Source organism: Spinacia oleracea, chromosome 4 (assembly GCF_020520425.1).
Source record: "Spinacia oleracea cultivar Varoflay chromosome 4, BTI_SOV_V1, whole genome shotgun sequence".
Lineage (NCBI taxonomy): Eukaryota > Viridiplantae > Streptophyta > Magnoliopsida > Caryophyllales > Amaranthaceae > Spinacia > Spinacia oleracea.
The window spans coordinates 129,124,988-129,145,779 of NC_079490.1; the positions used below are offsets into that span (position 1 = coordinate 129,124,988).

A 20,792-nucleotide genomic window follows, 5' to 3' on the forward strand; every position below is an offset into this window, starting at 1 on the left:
GTAGATAGTCCACAGCACGTCCGGATCCGCCTTAAGCTTGACCAACTAGAATCGCCATTAAGGTTCCTAGGAATTTCGGCTAAATGGTTGCAAGTGTTTGGAAGATTTTTGCTTCAAAATCTTACCTTTGAATACTTCAATGTTGTGTATAAATTTGTGACCCTAGGCACCTATTTATAGAGTTATGGAAAAGGACTTATAATCCTATTAGAATACTAATTTAGTTTAATTAGAATCCTGCTAGGACTCTATTAAATAAAATTTATCTATTAGGATTAGGATTTAATCATATGACGAATCCCGATAGCTTTAGGATTCGTGTAGCACGCATGCACGCAGCGCCCAAGCACCGTACGCCCATGCGCAAGCCTTGCGGCCCACACACAGCGCACAGCGCCGAGGCCCACTTGCTCGCAGCCCATCGCTGAGCTCGCGCGCGCCAAGGCTTGGCTGGGCCTGGCCTTGCGCTGGGCCTGGTCGAGCACTTGGCGTGTTGGATGCGTGCTTGCTGGGCGTCGGCCTGGCTTCGTGTTGGGCCTTCGTCTAGCAAGACTCGTCCGATGCTAATTCGTACGATATGCTTTCCGATTAAATTCTCGATTCCGGAATTCTTTTCCGATACGAACAATATTTAACATTTCCGATTCCGGAATTAATTTCCGTTTCGAACAAATATTTAATATTTCTGTTTCCGGAATTATTTTCCGATTCCGATAATATTTCCGATTCTGACAATATTTCCGTTTCCGGTAATATTTCCGATTCCGGTAATATTTTCATTTCCGATAATATTTTCCGATACGTACCATGTTTCCGTTTCCGGCAACATCTACGACTTGGATAATATTTATATTTCCGATACGATCCATATTTCCGTTTCCGGCAATATCATCGTTTTCGGAGTATTCATTTCTTGCTTTTGACGATCTCAGCTCCCACTGAAACCAAGATCCGTCGATTCCGAATATCCATAGATGGAGTATTTAATGCCATTAAATATTTGATCCGTTTACGTACTATTTGTGTGACCCTACGGGTTCAGTCAAGAGTAAGCTATGGATTAATATCATTAATTCCACTTGAACTAAAGCGGCCTCTAGCTAGGCATTCAGCTCACTTGATCTCACTGAATTATTAAATTGTTAATTAATACTGAACCGCATTTATTAGACTTAACATTAAATGCATACTTGGACCAAGGGCATTATTTCCTTCAAAGTCAACAAGAGAAACACAATTACCTTACATAAACACAAATTGCGCAACCCTAAGGCCACGACTTTTAAACACAAGTTCAAACACAAACACACAACAAGTTGTCCAAAATACCTCGTCGTCGCCATCGACGACGAGTAAAAACATCCAGAAAAAACATAAAAACATAAAATATCCAAACTACTAACTATTACACTTCTTCTTCTTGGGCGGGGGACAAGACCTCTTGCTCCTGACCTGGGGGCACGACGACATCATCCACGTCCGTCACCTCTGCCAAAACCACCTCCTGAGGAGCGACGACGGGAACATTTCCCTCGTGCTGCTCTATGAGAGCTCCCCCCTCTTGTTCTGTAATGGGAGCATCCTCGACCAAGGGAGTGGCGTCGGCATCAGCCACGCCGGTACCAGCAGTGTCTGCCTCCATCTCCAATTCGTCCACATCCACCACTGGAACCGATAGCTCCGCCATAGTACCACCATTAGCCAAAAAATCATTCACCTCCTTCTGACATGGCCAAATGCTGGTCTCCCCAATTAGACACGAGTACATCATTTGCGCCCTTGTCCTCCATATAGCCAATGCCTCGACATCTTTTACCTCCTCTTGTAAAGCATCATACAAACTCTTCAAACCCTCCATCTCCTCTGTAGTCGAAGCCAACTCCCCCTTCACCTTCTCCAACTCCTTAGTCGCATCAGCAATCTGCTCGTCCTTGCCCCTTAGCTGTTCATTCTTTGCCTTGACAACCGCAGTAAGATCGGCCGCCTTCTTCTCGGCTACCTTCCACTTAGCCTCCCAAAAACCGGCAGCCTTCTTCGTCGCCGCCACCAGTTTGCTAGCGCTAGACAGCTCGTTGCACAGCAGCGAACATTGCCTACGCACGGCCAAAGCAGCTTGGGACGCCTACAAAACACAACAAGTCGTCGAAAGTTAAAACGATATAAATTAACACACGACGAGTACAAATAAAATAAACTCACCCGCAAGCTAAGTTCACCAGCGTCCGACGCGACAGAAAGGGGCTCCACCTCATTATAACGATGATACGTCGAAGGTAAAATCAACCGATCCGCGTAAGGCCAAACAACAGCAGCCTCGCCATCACCCAAGAAGCGTGGGGGCAGAGAGATAATTGTATCCTCGACAGAACTCTTCTCAGCAGGGCACTTCTTGGCCGACGCAGCAGGAACCTTGCCGACATCGACAGCAGTCGACAACTCCTTGAACGGCTTTGGTGGAGACGAGGAAGCAATAGGGTGAAAACCTTCGACTCCTATGACGACAGGCGTTTCAGGTGACGCACCTATCTTAGAGTGACGAGGGACGATAGGCATAGCCCGACTGCCAGACACGGCAGACGAACTCTGCCCACCAGCAGCAGTTGACCTCAGACGTTTCCTAGCCCTTTCCATCATCTCGCTCTGCGACATTCTCGCCACCGGCTTAGAAGACAACGTATGCTCTTCAAACAAAAACACAACACCATAAAAAACCCCCCATTCAAAACACAAAACAAGCAAAATATCAAAACAGACAAGTACCTGAAGTATCAGCCATGTCGTCTTCCCCTTCAGCAGATGACGAATTTGCTACCACCTCCTTAGTTAAATCCAACCTCTTTCGACGACGAACCAAGCGATCTGTCTCCTCTCCCTCCTCCTCTTCTTCGTCCTCGACGTCGCCCGTTTGAGTTTCCTCCTGCCCGTCTAAACGACCACCGTCACGACTGAAAGACCTGTCCTCGATAGAATAGCCCAAAAACTTCTGGTACTTGTCGTGGGAATCAACGTTCAACTCAGCCAACGACGATGCCTTGACAACTGCAAAACAAATCCAAGTAAGGCGACGTTCAGTAAAACGACAAGAAACAGGAACAAGAACCATAATTACCTTTCGTCGTCCACCCTTCAACCAAAAAATGTCCCTTCTCTCCCAGAGAATCCTTGTTCACATAGACAAAACGACTTTGCCAACCCCTGTCGTTCACAGCTAACCCAACACCTAAATTCTTCTTCCCCTTCTTCGTAACCAGCGTATACCGACAACACTCCTTCAGTGTTAGGTCATAAGATTACATCAAGTCAGCCAAGTCGAATGGCACTTGCCAATCTGAAGTAATCCCTTACACCACCGCGAAAATCCGCCAGATCTGAGGCATTAACTGACCCGGACTCAAGTGAAAAACCTCAATGAAAGACCTAGCTAGCGGCGTAAAAGGAAATTTAAAGCCAATTGTGAACGGATACTCGTACATGACTACATACCCCTCCGGGCAGTCGAGAGCTTCTTCGTCCTCACCAGGAATCTTCACCTCCGCTGACGGCGGTAAGCCGGCGAGCTCAATAAACATCGCCGGATCTCCAACAGTAGAGGAAATCGGGTTAAGGGACTTAACCCGACTAGATCCCGACTCCCCTTTCCCTTTAGCCATAATTGACTTAGATCTAACCATCTTACTTATGAATTTCTACAGGAAAATCAAAAGAAATGAACGGACTTTACCTGAATTCGGACGAACTCAGTGCGGAAACCAATTTCTCTTCCTCCCTTTTTCTCTTTTTCTCTCTCTTGTTTTTAGATCTGGAAATTTTTTCGAAAATTCGTTGTATGAAGAACTTATTGCATGTCGCAGATTGGTATTTATTGCTTTAGAATTTCGAACGGTTTATTCCCACGATCTAGGCAGTTGTGAACGGTTTGTTTTTTGAAATTGAATTGCTTCTTTTGCTCCGTGTGACCCCGCAAATTCACAATTGGGGGCAAACTGTTATCCCACTTTTTGGACTAACGACATAACTGCTCTAACGTTTGATCATGTCGTGTCGACCAGGTATTGTCGTGTCACAGGTAACGTCGTGCCAAGGGAACGTGTCGAATATGATGTCAGACGACAGGGCATAGGCGACGGTGGACTGGCGACAAGGTATTGGCGACAAGAGACCAGCGACGACCGACAGGGAAATAAGCGAAGATAGGTCAAGATCCAGGCCCAAAGCCCAAGATGTGCTGCGTTGTCACATAAGTTGAACGGGTCCAAAGAACCACCAAAGACCGCGGAAGTCGTTGAAGACCGGAGAAGATCATGGGCAACGGCCAATGGAAAATCCCTACCTTCTGGAGATTCTCCCAACTAATAGGGCCGTTGGAGTTCATGTATAAAAGGAGAAAGACAGCGACGTCAGAAACACAAGTTAACTCAAGCTCTCTAGCATTCAAGAAATGATTATACTCTAGCATTCAGAAAGAACCATTGTATTAGTTATTTTTATTCTACAAAGCATAAACAATCAGATAAACAATCTAGGGTTCATAGTGGATTGATAGCCTCATAGCTATCCACGGTTTTTTACCTTATTCCTGGGTTTTCCGCGTCAACATCTTTCTGTGTCGTGTCTTATTCTTTATTTGCTTTATCATAATAAATTGCTTAGTTAGTGTCGACCCAAGCCAAGAGTCTCCCCTAGACGAAATTTGGCAAAAACAAATATTACCTTCATAATTATACAATTCTTCTTCTATTGCGCGATTTAAATCGATATTCAAATCGATTAAATCGTCCCCATTGTTGAAGCTCGAAGAGAGAGAAGCTGTTGGAGGAGAGAGAAGCTGCTGGAGGAGAGAGAGATTTTAGGGTTTAGCTCAAAATTGGATTGCGCGTTTTCTATTTTTTTGAATCACGTGAAATCAAACGATATCATCCTAATCAGCGCAGGAAAATTACCTAATTACCCTGATCCACGCTAATTATATGGTGGACCGGATCCATGCAATTGGAACTGAAAAGCTAATAACTCGTAAAAAAAAAAATTAATGTCGCAGTGCCTCTACACAAACTCTATGGTCCAAACCGTTTGCCAACTTTACAAGTTTGCGAAAACAATGACGTTTGCCGTGACCAAAGTCCAAGGAGGATTTAGACTTTTCCTATTGAGCACATCCCATATATTCTAAAATCTAAAAATTATTAAAAAAGCCGAATGAGCTCCTTCAGTTTTGTCGTAATTTTTTTGGTCCATTTTACCCCTCTCTCGGTCTCTTGGTTGTTTATTAGGGCTGAAACAAAATCATTATAGTTCTACTTCTTTTTTATTGTGAACACATGGCAATCACTCATCCATGTGTAATGTGTTCCTTACATGTAGCTTTTACATGCCTTTTTTTTTTAGTTTTAAATTAGTTTTTGAGCCTGTTCGACGAACGGGCTTATTATACGTTGATTCACCTTGATTTGCTATAATAAAGATACATTCTTGTAGGTAATGCAACTAACTATCGAACTCATATAAGATAATCACTCCCCCTCCTTTTGTTCTTTACGTTTTCATTTTTAGTGTCCCAAAATATTCTTTACATTTTTGTTTATATTATCACATAAATGCCTTAATCTTCTATCAAAATTTGTGTCAAATGATTATTTTAAACAATTAAATTCATTCGGTCATTTAATCTCTGTTACTTTTGCATTAGGACATTAATTTTTCTCAACAAAAAGAGACGGAGGAGTATTTTCTAACAAATTTTGCCACTTAGCCACTGTCCTTATTTAAGGTCATTTCTCAAAAAGTCGACTTGGTATAAGGTCATTTCTCACAAAATCGGCCTCCTATAAGATGCTTTCTTACAAATTTTGCTTACACTAATGAACAACTTCGTAAAAACTCATGTACTATAACATTTACGAAATAAATAAATAAAAGGAAGTTCAAAGTTAATGAAACAAAAGTTCATTCTGAAAGAACAATCAGAAAAACCTGCCAATTTGTAAGCTTAAAATAATCATTTATCATTTTGTCCTCAACTAATAGAATTCAAGGCTAAACCATACACAACATAATTAATCAAATCACAACCCAAAATTCTACAAAAGCTCGATAGATTATTAGGAACCCTGAATAATCCAGAAAATGTATAGGAAGAAATTAGAAAATGCAACAGATTTGAAGGAATAATACAGTTGTGTTTCACATCTTTAATTTTCTTCTGCTTATTTTATTTGTCAGTAGGTGCTCCATCGTCTGGAAGCTCTGTTGGGTTTGGAATCTTGATTAGTACTTGAGCTTTGCTTCTTGTTAGTATTTCCTCTATCGTCGTAATGATCCTGATGTATTTCAGTAACACGTGAGGATATTATTATAAAAATAATACATAGTTTTCCGGTGTTGTAAAGATGGAAACAATGGGCTTCGAATGAAGGCCCTTTCGTATGCGTTGAAGATCTTGCTTGCTTGAATGAGTCGAGTCCGAATTCACCTGCACAAGAGCAAAGTCACTAGCCTCGGGGGTGTTTCCGAGGAAAGCCCCTCCGATGCCTAAGTAAGAACGATGCTCGGATTCTAGAGAGAAGTTCTCTAGAAGAGTAGTCTTAAGGCGATAAATTGGACGTACCTTGAGGTGTGAGCCTTAGCGGCCTATTTATAGTGTTTGCATAATAAATGCCCATAGGTCATTTATTGATATTGGGCCTTGGGCCTTAATGGATGGCTGAATAGCCATAGTGGTAGGTTTGATGCTGTTGTTTAGAGCCATTGGGCTTTGGACTTAGTGGCCCAATTGAATATCAATTGGGAGCCCAAACAACATGCCCCCCGGACCCGGTCCGTTTAGAATTAAATGGGTGGGTTTCCAGTTGTCAGAAGTCCAAAAGTTCCCTCTCTTTTTTGAAAAGGGATGATTTGCATTGATGACAAGTGTTGGGACTTGTATTGCGTCGTGGAGATCGTGGGTTTGAAAAGAAGTTGATGCGCCTCTTTTTTCTATAAATACTGGGCGCTTAGCTCCCTTCAAACTTTTACTTTCTCTCTCTTTTAAACACACTTCCTCTCTTTTCCTGGCGATCGCAGTTTTCGAGTTTCTTCAGATCTACGGAATTCAGTCAGCTCTAGACTTCGGGAACTTGTGTCGTTCGCTTTGTCGACGAATTCCGCTTCGGAAAAAGGTAACTTGCTTCTGAATTTTCCTTACTTTTTCGTTCTTTCCTCTACTCCTCAATCTAAACCCTAGACCGAGAATTCGCAACCATGGCAAAGAACAAGGGCAAAAGTAAGTTCGTCGTTGGCTCCTCTAGTGAGAGGGAGGATGTGCCTTCGGGAAGGGTACAGAAGACTTCAAGGGATTGGCCTTCGGAGAGGCCGGTGGAGAAACGTTTGACTGGTTGGGACGCTTCCAAAGATGGTGCTGTTGGCGGGTCTGGCGTGTCTGAACGCGCTACTTCTGGTAAGAAAGCTGGTTCTTCGGGTGTACGCCGTCCTTACCCTGAGTTTCCAGTTCATTGGACTGAAGCTGATCCGAAGGGCAAGTATGCCCCGATCTTGCATGAGACCACCAAGATCGATGGTCCGTTGGAGAAATCGGTCAGTGGTGACTGGTTAGTGGAGGCGAAGCTGGGGAACTACCATCGGAGGGCCGAGGAACTATACGGAATCCAGCACGCCTTGGGGTACTGGTGTGAACTTCCCGATCAGGAGCGTCCTCGGGTGACTCATCCGCCGAGGGGGTTCATCTCTGTGTACACTCATCACTTGGAGAACGGTCTCCGCTTTCCCTTGGATCCGTTCATTTCCGAGCTCCTGGTGTCGTACAACATCAGTTTGGCCCAACTTACACCCAAGTCTATGAGGCACATCATCGGATTTAGATGGGTGTGCGACTTCGTTAACTTTCCCTGCTCTGTCTCCGTTTTTCGGGATCTCCACGATCTGTCTTTCAACCATGCTTCCAAGGGCGATGGGTATGGTTGGTGGACCATCATCAACAAACAGTTCCGAAGGAGAGGGGAGCCGAACTATATTACGGCATACCCTTACCTTAGCTCTGACCATAAATGGAAGACGGAGTGGTTGCTTGTTCGCGTGCCGACGGATCCGAAGCACCCCAATTTTTATCGCCCTCCAAAGTGGTTTGTGACTCCTGATCCTGACATGGGGGGCGTGGCTGCTCCGGATCGGAACCATCAACACTACGTGGATTTCCTCCAGTGGTTCTTGGCTCGGGAGGATAATTATAAACTGCCGTCTAGCTGGCTCCCGAACCTTAACTACATCTTGCGGGAGGACATTCTTGCTGTCGCCGGTCTCAGCAGGATTTTTGACAGGGGTAGGTGTCTTTCGGCTGGGACCGTGTTTCAGTGAGTTTGTCCTCCTCTTTTTTCCTTCGTTTTACTGACTCGTTTTGTACTTTGTTTTTGCAGAGTACGGCTTTAGATGCCTTGATCCTGAGATTTTGGGCATTTCTTTGGATCTGAAAACTATTCACGACTCGGCTCCTGATTACAAGTTCGGGGAAGAGAATCCTCGTAATCCCCGCCTGAAGGATTACGTGTTGTCTCCTTCGGGTGTTGCTCGGATATCCGAAGTTCGAGCTGATCCGTGGGATTCTGCCTCCTCTCCCGAAGCTGTTCCAGTGAAGGTCGTGCTTCCTGTTTTGAGGACAACTTCGGATCCGGTGAGTGTTTCTATCGGCTCGGTTTTTGTTTGTCTTTTCTTTCTCTTTGGTTGACCGTCGGCTAACGTCTTGGTCCTGGACCATCTTTCTAGGGTCCTGGGACTGACGCTGTGCCGCGTGCCGTTCCTTCGGTTTCATCCCCGGCTCGGATAGATATCTCTTTATCTAGGAACCGGGTACTTCACCTTTTTTCTTTATTTCCTCTTTTGTCTTCCTCTGAATTTATTGATCCTTGGTCTCCTTTTCTTAGGATCAAAGGAAAAGGAAGGGTAGCACTCTTCTGAAGTCTTCTGCGCATCCGTAGAAGGCGAAGGTTTCTCAGTCCTCGGAGAAGGTATTTGCTCTGACTTAGGATCTTTCTTGTAGTCCGTCTTTTCCTTTTTCGAAGCTGGTCTTTGAACGCTTGTTTTGTAGGAAACGGCTTCGGAAGACATGCCTCCTCCCAAGAACCTTCTTCACTTTATGCCCTTGCCAGGGCAGAAGTTAAGGAGTGTGGTGGTTGCGGAACCGCCGCCAGTGGATCAACCGTTGGCTGAGGAAGATACCATCCCCTCTCCGCTGAAGCCGTCTACTGCTTTAGGGATCGAGATCCAGGATATCACCAAGGTGATGGAGGCGATCGAAACCGACCTTGTTCTTGGCTCGGATGTCCCTGTCGTGGTCGAGGAGAAGAAGGAATCTGCTGACGTTCCTCTCGAAAGAGAGAGAAGTCCCGATAAGGAGATGGTGGATCTCACAGGCCCCGATGTTGAGGTTCCCGAGGCTGAGAAGGATGTTCCCTCTGCTGAGGAGGAGCAGCCCGAACAGGGTCTGACGAGGAAGAGGCGCCACTCAACTTTGGGTTCTACTTCGACTTCGGCTCTGGACAGGTTGATCCATGCTGACCCTTGCTCGGATTTTCCGCTGAAACGGATCCCCGAGGAAGTAAGGGAGGCGATGGCTCGGTTTGCTAGGGCTCCGATTTTGGGAGAGAATCCTCTGGCTCATGTGGGATCTTTAGTGGGTCCCGAAGCTGCTCGGGAGAATCTTCTTCGGGCCAATCCGCAGTGGAGGGTTCCTGGAGCTGAAGAGAGGAATCCGGCTATGATGGCCCAGTACTACCTGAATGAGGTAATTGTTGGTTTGCTCTTTGATTTGTGTTTTTGTTTTATGTTTCTCCTACTCTTGATCATCTTTCCTTCGCTCCCAGGCTGTTTTCTGGTCCTCGTTCGCTTCCGAGTGCAGCTCGGTTGAGGAGAGACAACTGAGGAGATATCAGGAAGCTTACGCTCGTGATATTCCTATCTTGGACCAGAAGGCTGGGCAGCTCTTCTCCGAGCTTGTGGAAGTCAAGCAGTTGTACCTTCAGTACAGTCGCGAGGCTAGAGCTACTGCTGAGCAGATCGGCGCCGAAGTTGGTAAGCTCACCTTCCGAGTCGAAGAGGATGCTGAAAAAATAGCTTCCTTCGACAAGGAGAAGAAGGATATGGCCGCCAAGTTTGCGAGCGAACTTGAAGAAAAAGACAGACTTCTCAAGGAGATGGCGTCTAAATTTGAGGCGGCTGATAAGGAGAGCAAGGATGCGGAGGCGAGGCTTTGTCAGTTTGTCAAGAATCGGGAGATGATTCAGAACCAAGCTGACAAGGTGCCTGTTCTTCAGCTGAAGATCCGAGAGAAGGATGAGACCATTCGGAAGTTGGAGCAAGAGCGAACTGACCTCTATACTGCTGATCAGTGTAGGGAGCAGTATTGGAATGGTATCCTGGGTGCTCGGCGCATGTTTGCGAAGCACATGCCTCATTTCCCTTGGAATGAGAAAGTTCCTCTCTGGATGCGGGCCCAAGATCACTTGTGAAGGAAATAATGCCCTTGGTCCAAGTATGCATTCTATGTTAAGTCTAATAAATGCGGTTCAGTATTATTTAACGAGTTAATAATTCAGTGAGATCAAGTGAGCTGAATGCCTAGCTAGAGGCCGCTTCAGTTCAAGTGGAATTAATGATATTAATCCACAGCTTACTCTTGACTGAACCCGTAGGGTCACACAAATAGTACGTAAACGGATCAAGTATTTAATGGCATTAAATACTCCATCTATGAATATTCGGAACCGACGGATCTTGGTTTCAGTGGGAGCTAAGATCGTCACAGGCAAGAAATGAATACTCCGGAAACGATGATATTGCCGGAAACGGAAATATGGATCGTATCGGAAATATGAATATTATCCAAGTCGTAGATGTTGCCGGAAACGGAAACATGGTACGTATCGGAAAATATTATTGGAAATGGAAATATTACCAGAATCGGAAATATTGCCGGAAACGGAAATATTGTCAGAATCGGAAATATTGCCGGAATCGGAAAATAATTCCGAAAACGGAAATATTAAATATTTGTTCGAAACGGAAATTAATTCCGGAATCGGAAATATTAAATATTGTTCGTATCGGAAATAGATTCCGGAAATGGAAATTTAATCGGAAGCGTATCGTACGAATTAGCATCGGACGAGGCCTGCCGGACGAAGGCCCAGCACGAAGCCAGGCCATCGCCCAGCAAGCACGCACGCCACAGCCCAGCGCGCACAAGGCCGCGCATGCGTGGGCTGCTGCTCGCATGCGTGGGCAGCCCTTGTGGCTGCCGTGTGTGTGTGAGTTTTAGCTCATGCGAGATTCCTGAATCTGCAAGAGTCAGTGTATGATTAAATGTCTATTCCTATTGGATAAATTGATTAAGTAGAATTCATGTAGAATTCTAATTCCAATTAATTCGCATCCTACTAGGATTACGATTCCTTTTCCATAACTCTATAAATAAAGGCCTAGGGGTCATAATTTATACATAAGTTTCAAAGTATTCAAAAGTGAGGTTTTTGAGAGAAAATTCAAACACCCATCTTGCCCCAAAAGTGCCGAATTTTCTGAGTACCTTAAGGGCGATTCTAGTTGGTCAATCTTAAGGCGGATCCGGACGTGCTGTGGACTTTCTACGGAGGGACGACACTTGGAGTCCTAAAAGACTTGTTCTTGTTCGGTTCGGGCGCAGCTAGGGAAGGCACGCAACAAAGAGTATGCATCTAATTATGCTATATGATTATGTGTAAATAATATGTTTCCTGGGTTAATGGTTGTTTCCGCATGATTTATGTAAATGTCATATGTATCATAACCCAACAGTGGTATCACGAGCCCCTTATTATTTTCATAATCTAAATTGCATGAACATGGTTAAATATTACAAATTTGCAAGAATTAAAAGGGGTGATTAATTTTCGTAATTGTTAATTAATTGCAAATTGCGTTTATTTAAATATATGTACGCAGTTTTTCGGCAGTTTCTTCATTACTCATCCGAATTGAGTGATTTTTGTGTCAATTCCGTATGTAAAAGGCATTCTAAAATTTTGACAAAAATAGTATTTTTCTGCCGAACCCAGAATTCTCAAATTCGAAGCCTAACTATGACTTTTCGAAGGTTTTAGTTTTTCGGATGCAAAATTTCGTAAATTTAAGATGTTAAATTAAATATTTGCGATTCCTGTTGATAAATCTTGAATTTTTGATTGACCTACTGCATATGTTTAACAAGTTTGAATGCCTAGTCTTGTTAATTATGCAATCTAATTTGTAATTATGATTAATTTGTTGAAAATTAGAATAATTTAGAATTAATTTGATTTTCATAATTAATTGTAATTTAATTAGAAACCTATGATTAAAAACCACCATAAAAATTGTAAATTTACGATAAATTTTAAATTTTTATGACCTAGACTTGAATCCATATCAATCGGAAATCAATTGGATAATAAATTTTCGATTTTTCGCCCTAAAATTATGAAATTAATAATATTTATTAATTTGTCATTAATTTTAAATATAAATTTTAAATTTTTATGCGATTCGTTCAAATAACTTGCACGCACGAAGCAATGGACGCTTCGTGTTACCCTTAAGGGGTGTTGTATAATGCGGGCATGCGACGACGAGCAAGGGAGCTCGTCGCCCGTGCGGCACGAATGCAATGAGCAAGGGCGTAGTGCACGAGCACAAGGCAGCAGCCCTGCCTTGTGACGTGTGCCACGAGCAATGAACGGATGGGCATGGGCGAGGGGCGAGCCAAGGCAGTCGCGTGTGGGCAGCAAGCGAGCTGCGCCACAGCGCGCGCTGCCTCGCACAACAGCGCGCAGCCTCGTGCGCAGCGAGCGCAAGCTCGCGTGCCACGAGCGCTGCGCACAGCATCACTCGCGCGCACAGCGCGCGACGTCGCCCGCCCAGCGAGCGATGTCGCGCACCAGCGAGCGATGGCTCGCGCGCGCGCAGCGAGCGATCTCGCGCGCCAGCGAGCGATGGCTCGCGCGCACCAGCGAGCGATCTCGCGCGCCAGCGAGCGATGGATCGCGCGCACCAGCGAGCGATCTCGCGCGCCAGCGAGCGATCTCGCGCGCCAGCGAGCGAACCAGCGCGCCCAGCGAGCGATCTCGCGCGCGCACTGCGAGCGATAGCTCGCGTGCGATGGGGCGCTGTGCGGAGGCTTGCGTATGGGACAGCAGCAGCTATGCAACGAGCGCATGGGCTGCGCGCACATGGCCAGCAATGGCTGTGTGCGTACAGCCCATGGGCGTGCAACGCGTAGGGTGTTTGCGTTTCGATTAGATCGTTTTGAATGTTTAATTTGAAAATTTCAGTTCACGTAATTTTAATTAATTTTAAAATTAATAATTTGAATTAATTTCTTGGATTTTAATTTTGAATATTATAATTATAATAAATGGAATTTATTCTAATTATTTTACTAAAATTAAAATCATGAATTAATTTAAATGCGACTGAAATTAAATTAAATTTTTGGATTCAATTATAAATTTATATGAGCTTTAAATTTTAATTAAATTTGTATGTTTCCGGTTAGACTAGAAATACAATTTTATGTTTAAAATTAGTAAAGCATATGAATTTATTGGTTTGAGTGGGAGCACTTTTAGTCATAAACTCTTGATTAGGTCTACAAATCCTTAAGGTTAAAACAACTCGATTAGAATTAATAAGGACTGAATAATTGGTAGATTATTGGTGCCCTTGATTAATTGCTGCAAATGTTTACGTGATGCATAATGTGTTTAACTAACCAGCTATGTGGGCCATTCATGATAATGAATGGGTGAATGGTATATATTGTATATGTACTGTTTTGCAGGTTATGAAGTGACTAGTATGGCCCAAATAGGATAGAAAATATGGTCTGCGTACCATTAATTTGAATGTAATTGGTCTAAAGTACCAAAGTTGTTTTTCAATTCAAATATGGTCTGTGTACCATCAAATAGTTGTAATTAGTTATAACTTATCCTATTTGAAGAAAATGGTGCCTCCCACGGAGATTTTCAAGACGGACTTTGAAGTCAAAGCTTCAAGATGAAGTCGGGCCATACTAGATCACAAATATCTTATGCATGTTTTAAGTTATTTATTGCTTTGAATATGTCTTAAAATGCATGAGATCAAAAGCTTGATTATGTTGCATGATTAAGGATTTTAGTTCACTTAAAATCTAACCAACATAGTAAGAGCCTTAAGTTCCAAACCTAAAAATTGAGTTAAAAGGTGCCATGCCAAAATATACACTTGCTTGGATATCCTTTACATCAATCTAGTAATAGTTTTCGCTCAGCGAGGTGTTACTTATTGGTCCTAAAGGGGCAAGGTACACAAATAATTGTGAGTACATGTTAGTTTTGGTGAAACTCAACGATATAAGTAAGGAGTCCTTTTATGTCGTGGCAAATTCGATAGGTTTACCTAATAAGTTCTTAGACGTACCTATCAACCAAGAATAGTTTCTAGACTATTAGCAAAAGGCTTTTGCTTACCTAAGATGTTCTAGGATTAAGTCGACAAACTGTGCTTAGTTCTTCAATGATTTTAGGATCTTGGAATCATTTTATTCACACCTGCCGGAACACATAACTTGAATAAAATGCTTAATAAACATTGAATTATGCATGAATGCTAGAATTTAAGTTTATTAAGAGAAACTGTGAATGGTTATTTATTTGTTTATTCTTTTCAATTGTAGTTTTTAATATGGCAAACAACAATTCATTCAACATTCGATCAATTCTCGAAAAGGAGAAGTTGAACGGGAAAAACTTCCTTGACTGGCAAAGGAACTTGCAAATAGTTCTTATGCAGGAAGAAAAGGAGTATGTCCTAGATGAGGCGATGCCCGAAGCTCCAGGCGACGGGATCACTCAGGCAGCCCTCAATCGTTGGATTGATGCCAACAAAGATGTGAAATGTCTAATGCTCGCCACCATGAGTGCGGATCTGCAGAAAACGTTCATCAACTCAGATGCTTTCACAATCATCAGTGAGTTGAAGAACATGTTCCAAGATCTGGCTCGAGTCGAAAGATTCGAGACTCATAGGCAAATTCTTGAGACCAAGCTTAAGAAAGGCGAGCCCGTAAGTCCACATGTTCTCAAAATGATTGGACTCATTGAGAATATGAGTCGGCTGGATCAGCAATTTTCTCAGGAAATGGCTATAGACACCATCCTCCATTCTCTTCATAGCGGGTATGATCAGTTCAAACTGAACTACAGTATGAATAGTCTGGACAAAACGCTCACTGAGCTTCACGGTATGCTGAAGACCGCTGAAAAGACGCTCAAAAGTGATAAGCAAGATGTGCTTATGGTGCGTGGGGGCAAGTTCAAGAAATCTGGAAAGAAGAGGAATGCTAAGAAAGGTGGCAACAAGGCCAGCCCAACTAAGCAAACTGGCGCCAAATCTGCAAAGAGGAAGGTCAGTCAACCCACTTCTGAATCCGAATGCTTCTACTGCAAGAAGAAGGGGCATTGGAAGAGAGATTGCTTGAAGCTAAAGGAAGATCAGAAGAACGGAACAGTCGTTCCATCTTCAGGTATTTTCGTTATAGACTGTATACTTGCTAATTCAACTTCTTGGGTATTAGATACAGGTTGTGGCTCACACTTATGTTCCAATCCACAGGGACTAAGAAGAAGTAGAAAGTTAAGCAAGGGTGAAGTCGACCTACGAGTGGGAAATGGAGCACGGATTGCTGCATTAGCTGTAGGAACATACTATTTGTCGTTGCCCTCCGGGCTAGTTTTGGAACTGGAAGAATGTTTCCATGTTCCAAGTCTTACTAAAAACATCATTTCAGTTTCTTGCTTAGATGCTAAGGGATTTTCCTTTATAATAAAAGACAATAGTTGTTCGTTTTATTTTAAAGAGATGTTTTATGGATCTGCTAGATTAGTCAATGGACTTTATTTATTAGATCACGACAAACAAGTATATAACATAAATACCAAAAGGGCCAAAAAGGATGATTCAGATCTCACCTATCTGTGGCATTGTCGATTAGGCCATATAAACTTGAAACGCTTAGAAAGACTTCAAAGGGAAGGAATTCTAGAACCATTTGACTTAGAGGATTATGGTAAATGCGAATCATGTTTACTTGGCAAAATGACAAAGCAACCTTTCTCTAAAGTTGGAGAAAGAGCAAATGAACTATTGGGTTTAATCCATACAGATGTATGTGGACCAATGAGTACAAATGCTAGAGGTGGTTTCAGCTACTTTATCACTTTCACTGATGACTTCAGTAGGTATGGTTATGTCTACCTAATGAAGCATAAGTCTGAATCCTTTGACAAATTCAAGGAATTTCAGAGTGAAGTAGAGAATCAATTAGGCAAGAAGATCAAGGCACTGCGGTCTGATAGAGGCGGTGAATATCTGAGCCATGAATTTGATGACCATCTGAAAGAATGTGGAATTCTATCATAATTGACTCCTCCTGGAACACCACAATGGAACGGTGTGTCAGAACGGAGGAACAGAACCTTGCTAGACATGGTCAGGTCAATGATGGGTCAGGCCGAACTTCCATTAGAATTTTGGGGACATGCACTAAATACAGCTGCACTCACTATAAATAGAGCTCCATCTAAAGCTGTCGAAAAGACTCCATACGAATTATGGTTTGGAAAGCCTCCAAATGTGTCTTTTCTTAAGATTTGGGGATGTGAAGTATACGTCAAACGATTAATTTCAGACAAACTTCATCCAAAATCTGACAAATGTATCCTTGTGGGCTATCCAAAGGAAACAAAGGGGTATTACTTCTACAATACATCTGAGAACAAAGTGTTTGTTGCTCGAGATGGTGTCTTTTTGGAGAAAGATCACATTTCCAAAATGACAAGTGGGAGAAAAGTAGACCTCGAAGAAATTCGAGTCGAACAACAAACTCTAGAGAATGCTCAAGATGACATTCAGGATGAAACTCAGAGACCTTTAGAAGAATCTGGTGAGAATCATGGTCAATCTAGAAATGTTACCCCGCGTAGATCGCAAAGATATAGATCTCAACCGGAAAGGTACTTAGGTATTTTGACGAACGAGAGCTATGACGTTCTATTACTTGAAAGTGATGAACCTGCGACTTACAAGCAAGCTATGACGAGCCCTAGCTCCAAGCAATGGCAAGAAGCCATGCAATCTGAATTAGACTCCATGTCTGAAAACCAAGTATGGGATTTGGTCGATTTGCCAGATGGCTACCAAGCCATTGGAAGCAAATGGGTTTTCAAACTGAAAAAGGACAAGGATGGGAAACTTGAAGTTTTCAAAGCTAGATTGGTTGCGAAAGGTTACAGGCAAGTCCACGGTGTGGATTACGATGAAACCTTTTCACCAGTTGCAATGCTAAAGTCTATTCGAATAATGTTAGCAATCGCTGCATATTACGATTACGAAATATGGCAGATGGATGTCAAAACTGCTTTCTTAAACGGCGTTTTAACAGAAACTGTGTTTATGACACAGCCTGAAGGTTTTGAGGATCCAAAGAATGCTAAAAAGGTATGCAAGCTAAAGAAGTCAATCTACGGATTGAAGCAGGCATCCAGGAGCTGGAATATACGTTTTGATGAAGCAGTCAGTGACTTTGGTTTCATCAAGAACGCGGACGAATCTTGTGTATACAAGAAGGTCAGTGGGAGCAAAATTGCTTTCCTAGTATTATATGTCGACGACATATTGCTTATCGGAAATGACATTCCTATGTTGAACTCTGTCAAGATTTGGCTTGGGAAATGTTTTTCGATAAAGGATCTAGGGGAAGCACAGTACATATTGGGCATCAAGATTTACAGAGATAGATCTAAAAAGATGATTGGACTTAGTCAAAGCACTTATATCAATAAGGTGCTTGATAGGTTCAAGATGGCGGACTCCAAGCGAGGCTACCTACCCATGTCTCATGGAATGACTCTAAGCAAGACTCAGTGCCCAAAAACACTTGATGAGCGTAGACGAATGAATGGGATTCCATATGCATCATTGATTGGTTCAATAATGTATGCTATGATATGTACACGCCCGGATGTTGCGTACGCACTCAGTGCTACGAGCAGATACCAGTCAGACCCAGGAGAGGCGCATTGGACTGCTGCCAAGAACATTCTGAAGTACCTGAAAAGGCACAAAGATGACTTCCTGGTCTATGGTGGAGATGATGAATTAATTGTTAAAGGCTATACGGACGCAAGTTTCCAAACCGACAAAGATGATTTCAGATCACAGTCTGGGTTTGTCTTCTGCCTCAACGGAGGAGCAGTAAGCTGGAAAAGTGCTAAGCAAAGCACCATTGCGGATTCTACAACTGAAGCGGAGTACATTGCTGCACATGAAGCAGCAAAGGAAGCTATATGGCTAAGGAAGTTCATAGGAGAACTTGGTGTAGTCCCCTCCATTAAAGGACCAGTAGCCCTGTATTGTGATAATAACGGAGCTATTGCACAGGCAAAAGAGCCTAGACACCACCAGAGAGTCAAGCATGTACTTCGTAGATTTCACCTTCTACGAGAGTTCGTTGAAAGAAAAGAAGTCGAGATAAGCAAAATTGGAACTGATGACAACATATCAGATCCATTAACTAAACCTCTGCCGCAAGCGAAGCACAACTCGCACACTGCAGCTATGGGAATCAAGCATATTGGAGAATGGCTTTGATGTCTCTGTTTAATGTTTTAAAGTTTTAGAGTTTAAATCTTTGTAAAACATTATTGGTTAATCATTCACAATAAATGAAAGGAATTCATTTTTCCATTTAATTTGTGGTTTATTAAATGATGAGTCCCTTCAACTTGACGATATATTCAAGATAGACTGTCAGGACCAGTCCTGTGACTAAGAAATGTCTATCAAGTGAACTTGAATGTCAAAGGTTGAAAATGGTCCCTAGTCGGAGTTTTCTATAAAATTGGACGCATAGAAAACGTTAGACGATTAGAATGCAAGATGACTAGTAGTTCTGTTTCTTGAACTATGTGGACATGGCAATGTCATAATCATTTGCATAGATACTTACTTTGGGAAGACTAGTATCGGACAAGACCTATGAAACTTTACTGTAAGAGATGAAAGTCTGTCATAAGTAAATTTCATTAAATTATTAGACACTAAATCCTCAATACCTGAGTGATTTGAGATTACTTGTTTGAGAACTGGTTGCTTTGACGTTGACCAACCGTCGCACCGTAAAAGGAGGCTATAAAGGCAACGCTCAGGTAATCACCTATCAAACGAAGTCTAATCTCAAGATCGCAAGATTGGGATTGTCCTCCCATAAATCGGGATGAGATGCTTAAAAGTTGTACAAGGCCACTCGGAGAGCTAGAAACTGTGAAATGCATGGCCGTGCTCGGATGAATCATAGGCTATGATTATCTGTTTATTTGATCAGTTGAACTCTGAAACCGAGGAACACCTCTGGACATAATAAGGATGACAACTCTTACCTTATGTTCAAGAGCAAGCATCGAGCGACAAAGGAATTAGGAAATGCACACTTGTCCCTAAGGACAAGTGGGAGACTGAAGGAAATAATGCCCTTGGTCCAAGTATGCATTCTATGTTAAGTCTAATAAATGCGGTTCAGTATTAATTAACGAGTTAATAATTCAGTGAGATCAAGTGAGCTGAATGCCTAGCTAGAGGCCGCTTCAGTTCAAGTGGAATTAATGATATTAATCCACAGCTTACTCTTGACTGAACCCGTAGGGTCACACAAATAGTACGTAAACGGATCAAGTATTTAATGGCATTAAATACTCCATCTATGAATATTCGGAACCGACGGATCTTGGTTTCAGTGGGAGCTAAGATCGTCACAGGCAAGAAATGAATACTCCGGAAACGATGATATTGCCGGAAACGGAAATATGGATCGTATCGGAAATATGAATATTATCCAAGTCGTAGATGTTGCCGGAAACGGAAACATGGTACGTATCGGAAAATATTATTGGAAATGGAAATATTACCAGAATCGGAAATATTGCCGGAAACGGAAATATTGTCAGAATCGGAAATATTGCCGGAATCGGAAAATAATTCCGAAAACGGAAATATTAAATATTTGTTCGAAACGGAAATTAATTCCGGAATCGGAAATATTAAATATTGTTCGTATCGGAAATAGATTCCGGAAATGGAAATTTAATCGGAAGCGTATCGTACGAATTAGCATCGGACGAGGCCTGCCGGACGAAGGCCCAGCACGAAGCCAGGCCATCGCCCAGCAAGCACGCACGCCATAGCCCAGCGCGCACAAGGCCGCGCATGCGTGGGCCGCGCTGCGTGGGCTGCTGCTCGCATGCGTGGGCAGCCCTTGTGGCTGCCGTGTGTGTGTGAGTTTTAGCTCATGCGAGATTCCTGAATCTGCAAGAGTCAGTGTATGATTAAATGTCTATTCCTATTGGATAAATTGATTAAGTAGAATTCATGTAGAATTCTAATTCCAATTAATTCGCATCCTACTAGGATTACGATTCCTTTTCCATAACTCTATAAATAAAGGCCTAGGGGTCATAATTTATACATAAGTTTCAAAGTATTCAAAAGTGAGGTTTTTGAGAGAAAATTCAAACACCCATCTTGCCCCAAAAGTGCCGAATTTTCTGAGTACCTTAAGGGCGATTCTAGTTGGTCAATCTTAAGGCGGATCCGGACGTGCTGTGGACTTTCTACGGAGGGACGACACTTGGAGTCCTAAAAGACTTGTTCTTGTTCGGTTCGGGCGCAGCTAGGGAAGGCACGCAACAAAGAGTATG

The 20,792-nt window shown here is 42.9% G+C and overlaps 1 protein-coding gene across 1 annotated transcript; it reads right to left on the reverse strand.

Annotated features, from left to right (window-relative positions):
• Positions 1-1,995: 1,995 nt before the first annotated feature.
• Positions 1,996-3,650, reverse strand: LOC130471873 (uncharacterized). Its single transcript, XM_056842211.1, has 4 exons — positions 3,405-3,650; positions 3,110-3,269; positions 2,761-3,039; positions 1,996-2,681 (listed from the first exon to the last, which is right to left on the reverse strand). Exons 1-4 carry the CDS (start codon positions 3,648-3,650, stop codon positions 1,996-1,998), a joined length of 1,371 nt encoding a protein of 456 aa, XP_056698189.1.
• Between the last annotated feature and the right edge of the window lie 17,142 nt (positions 3,651-20,792).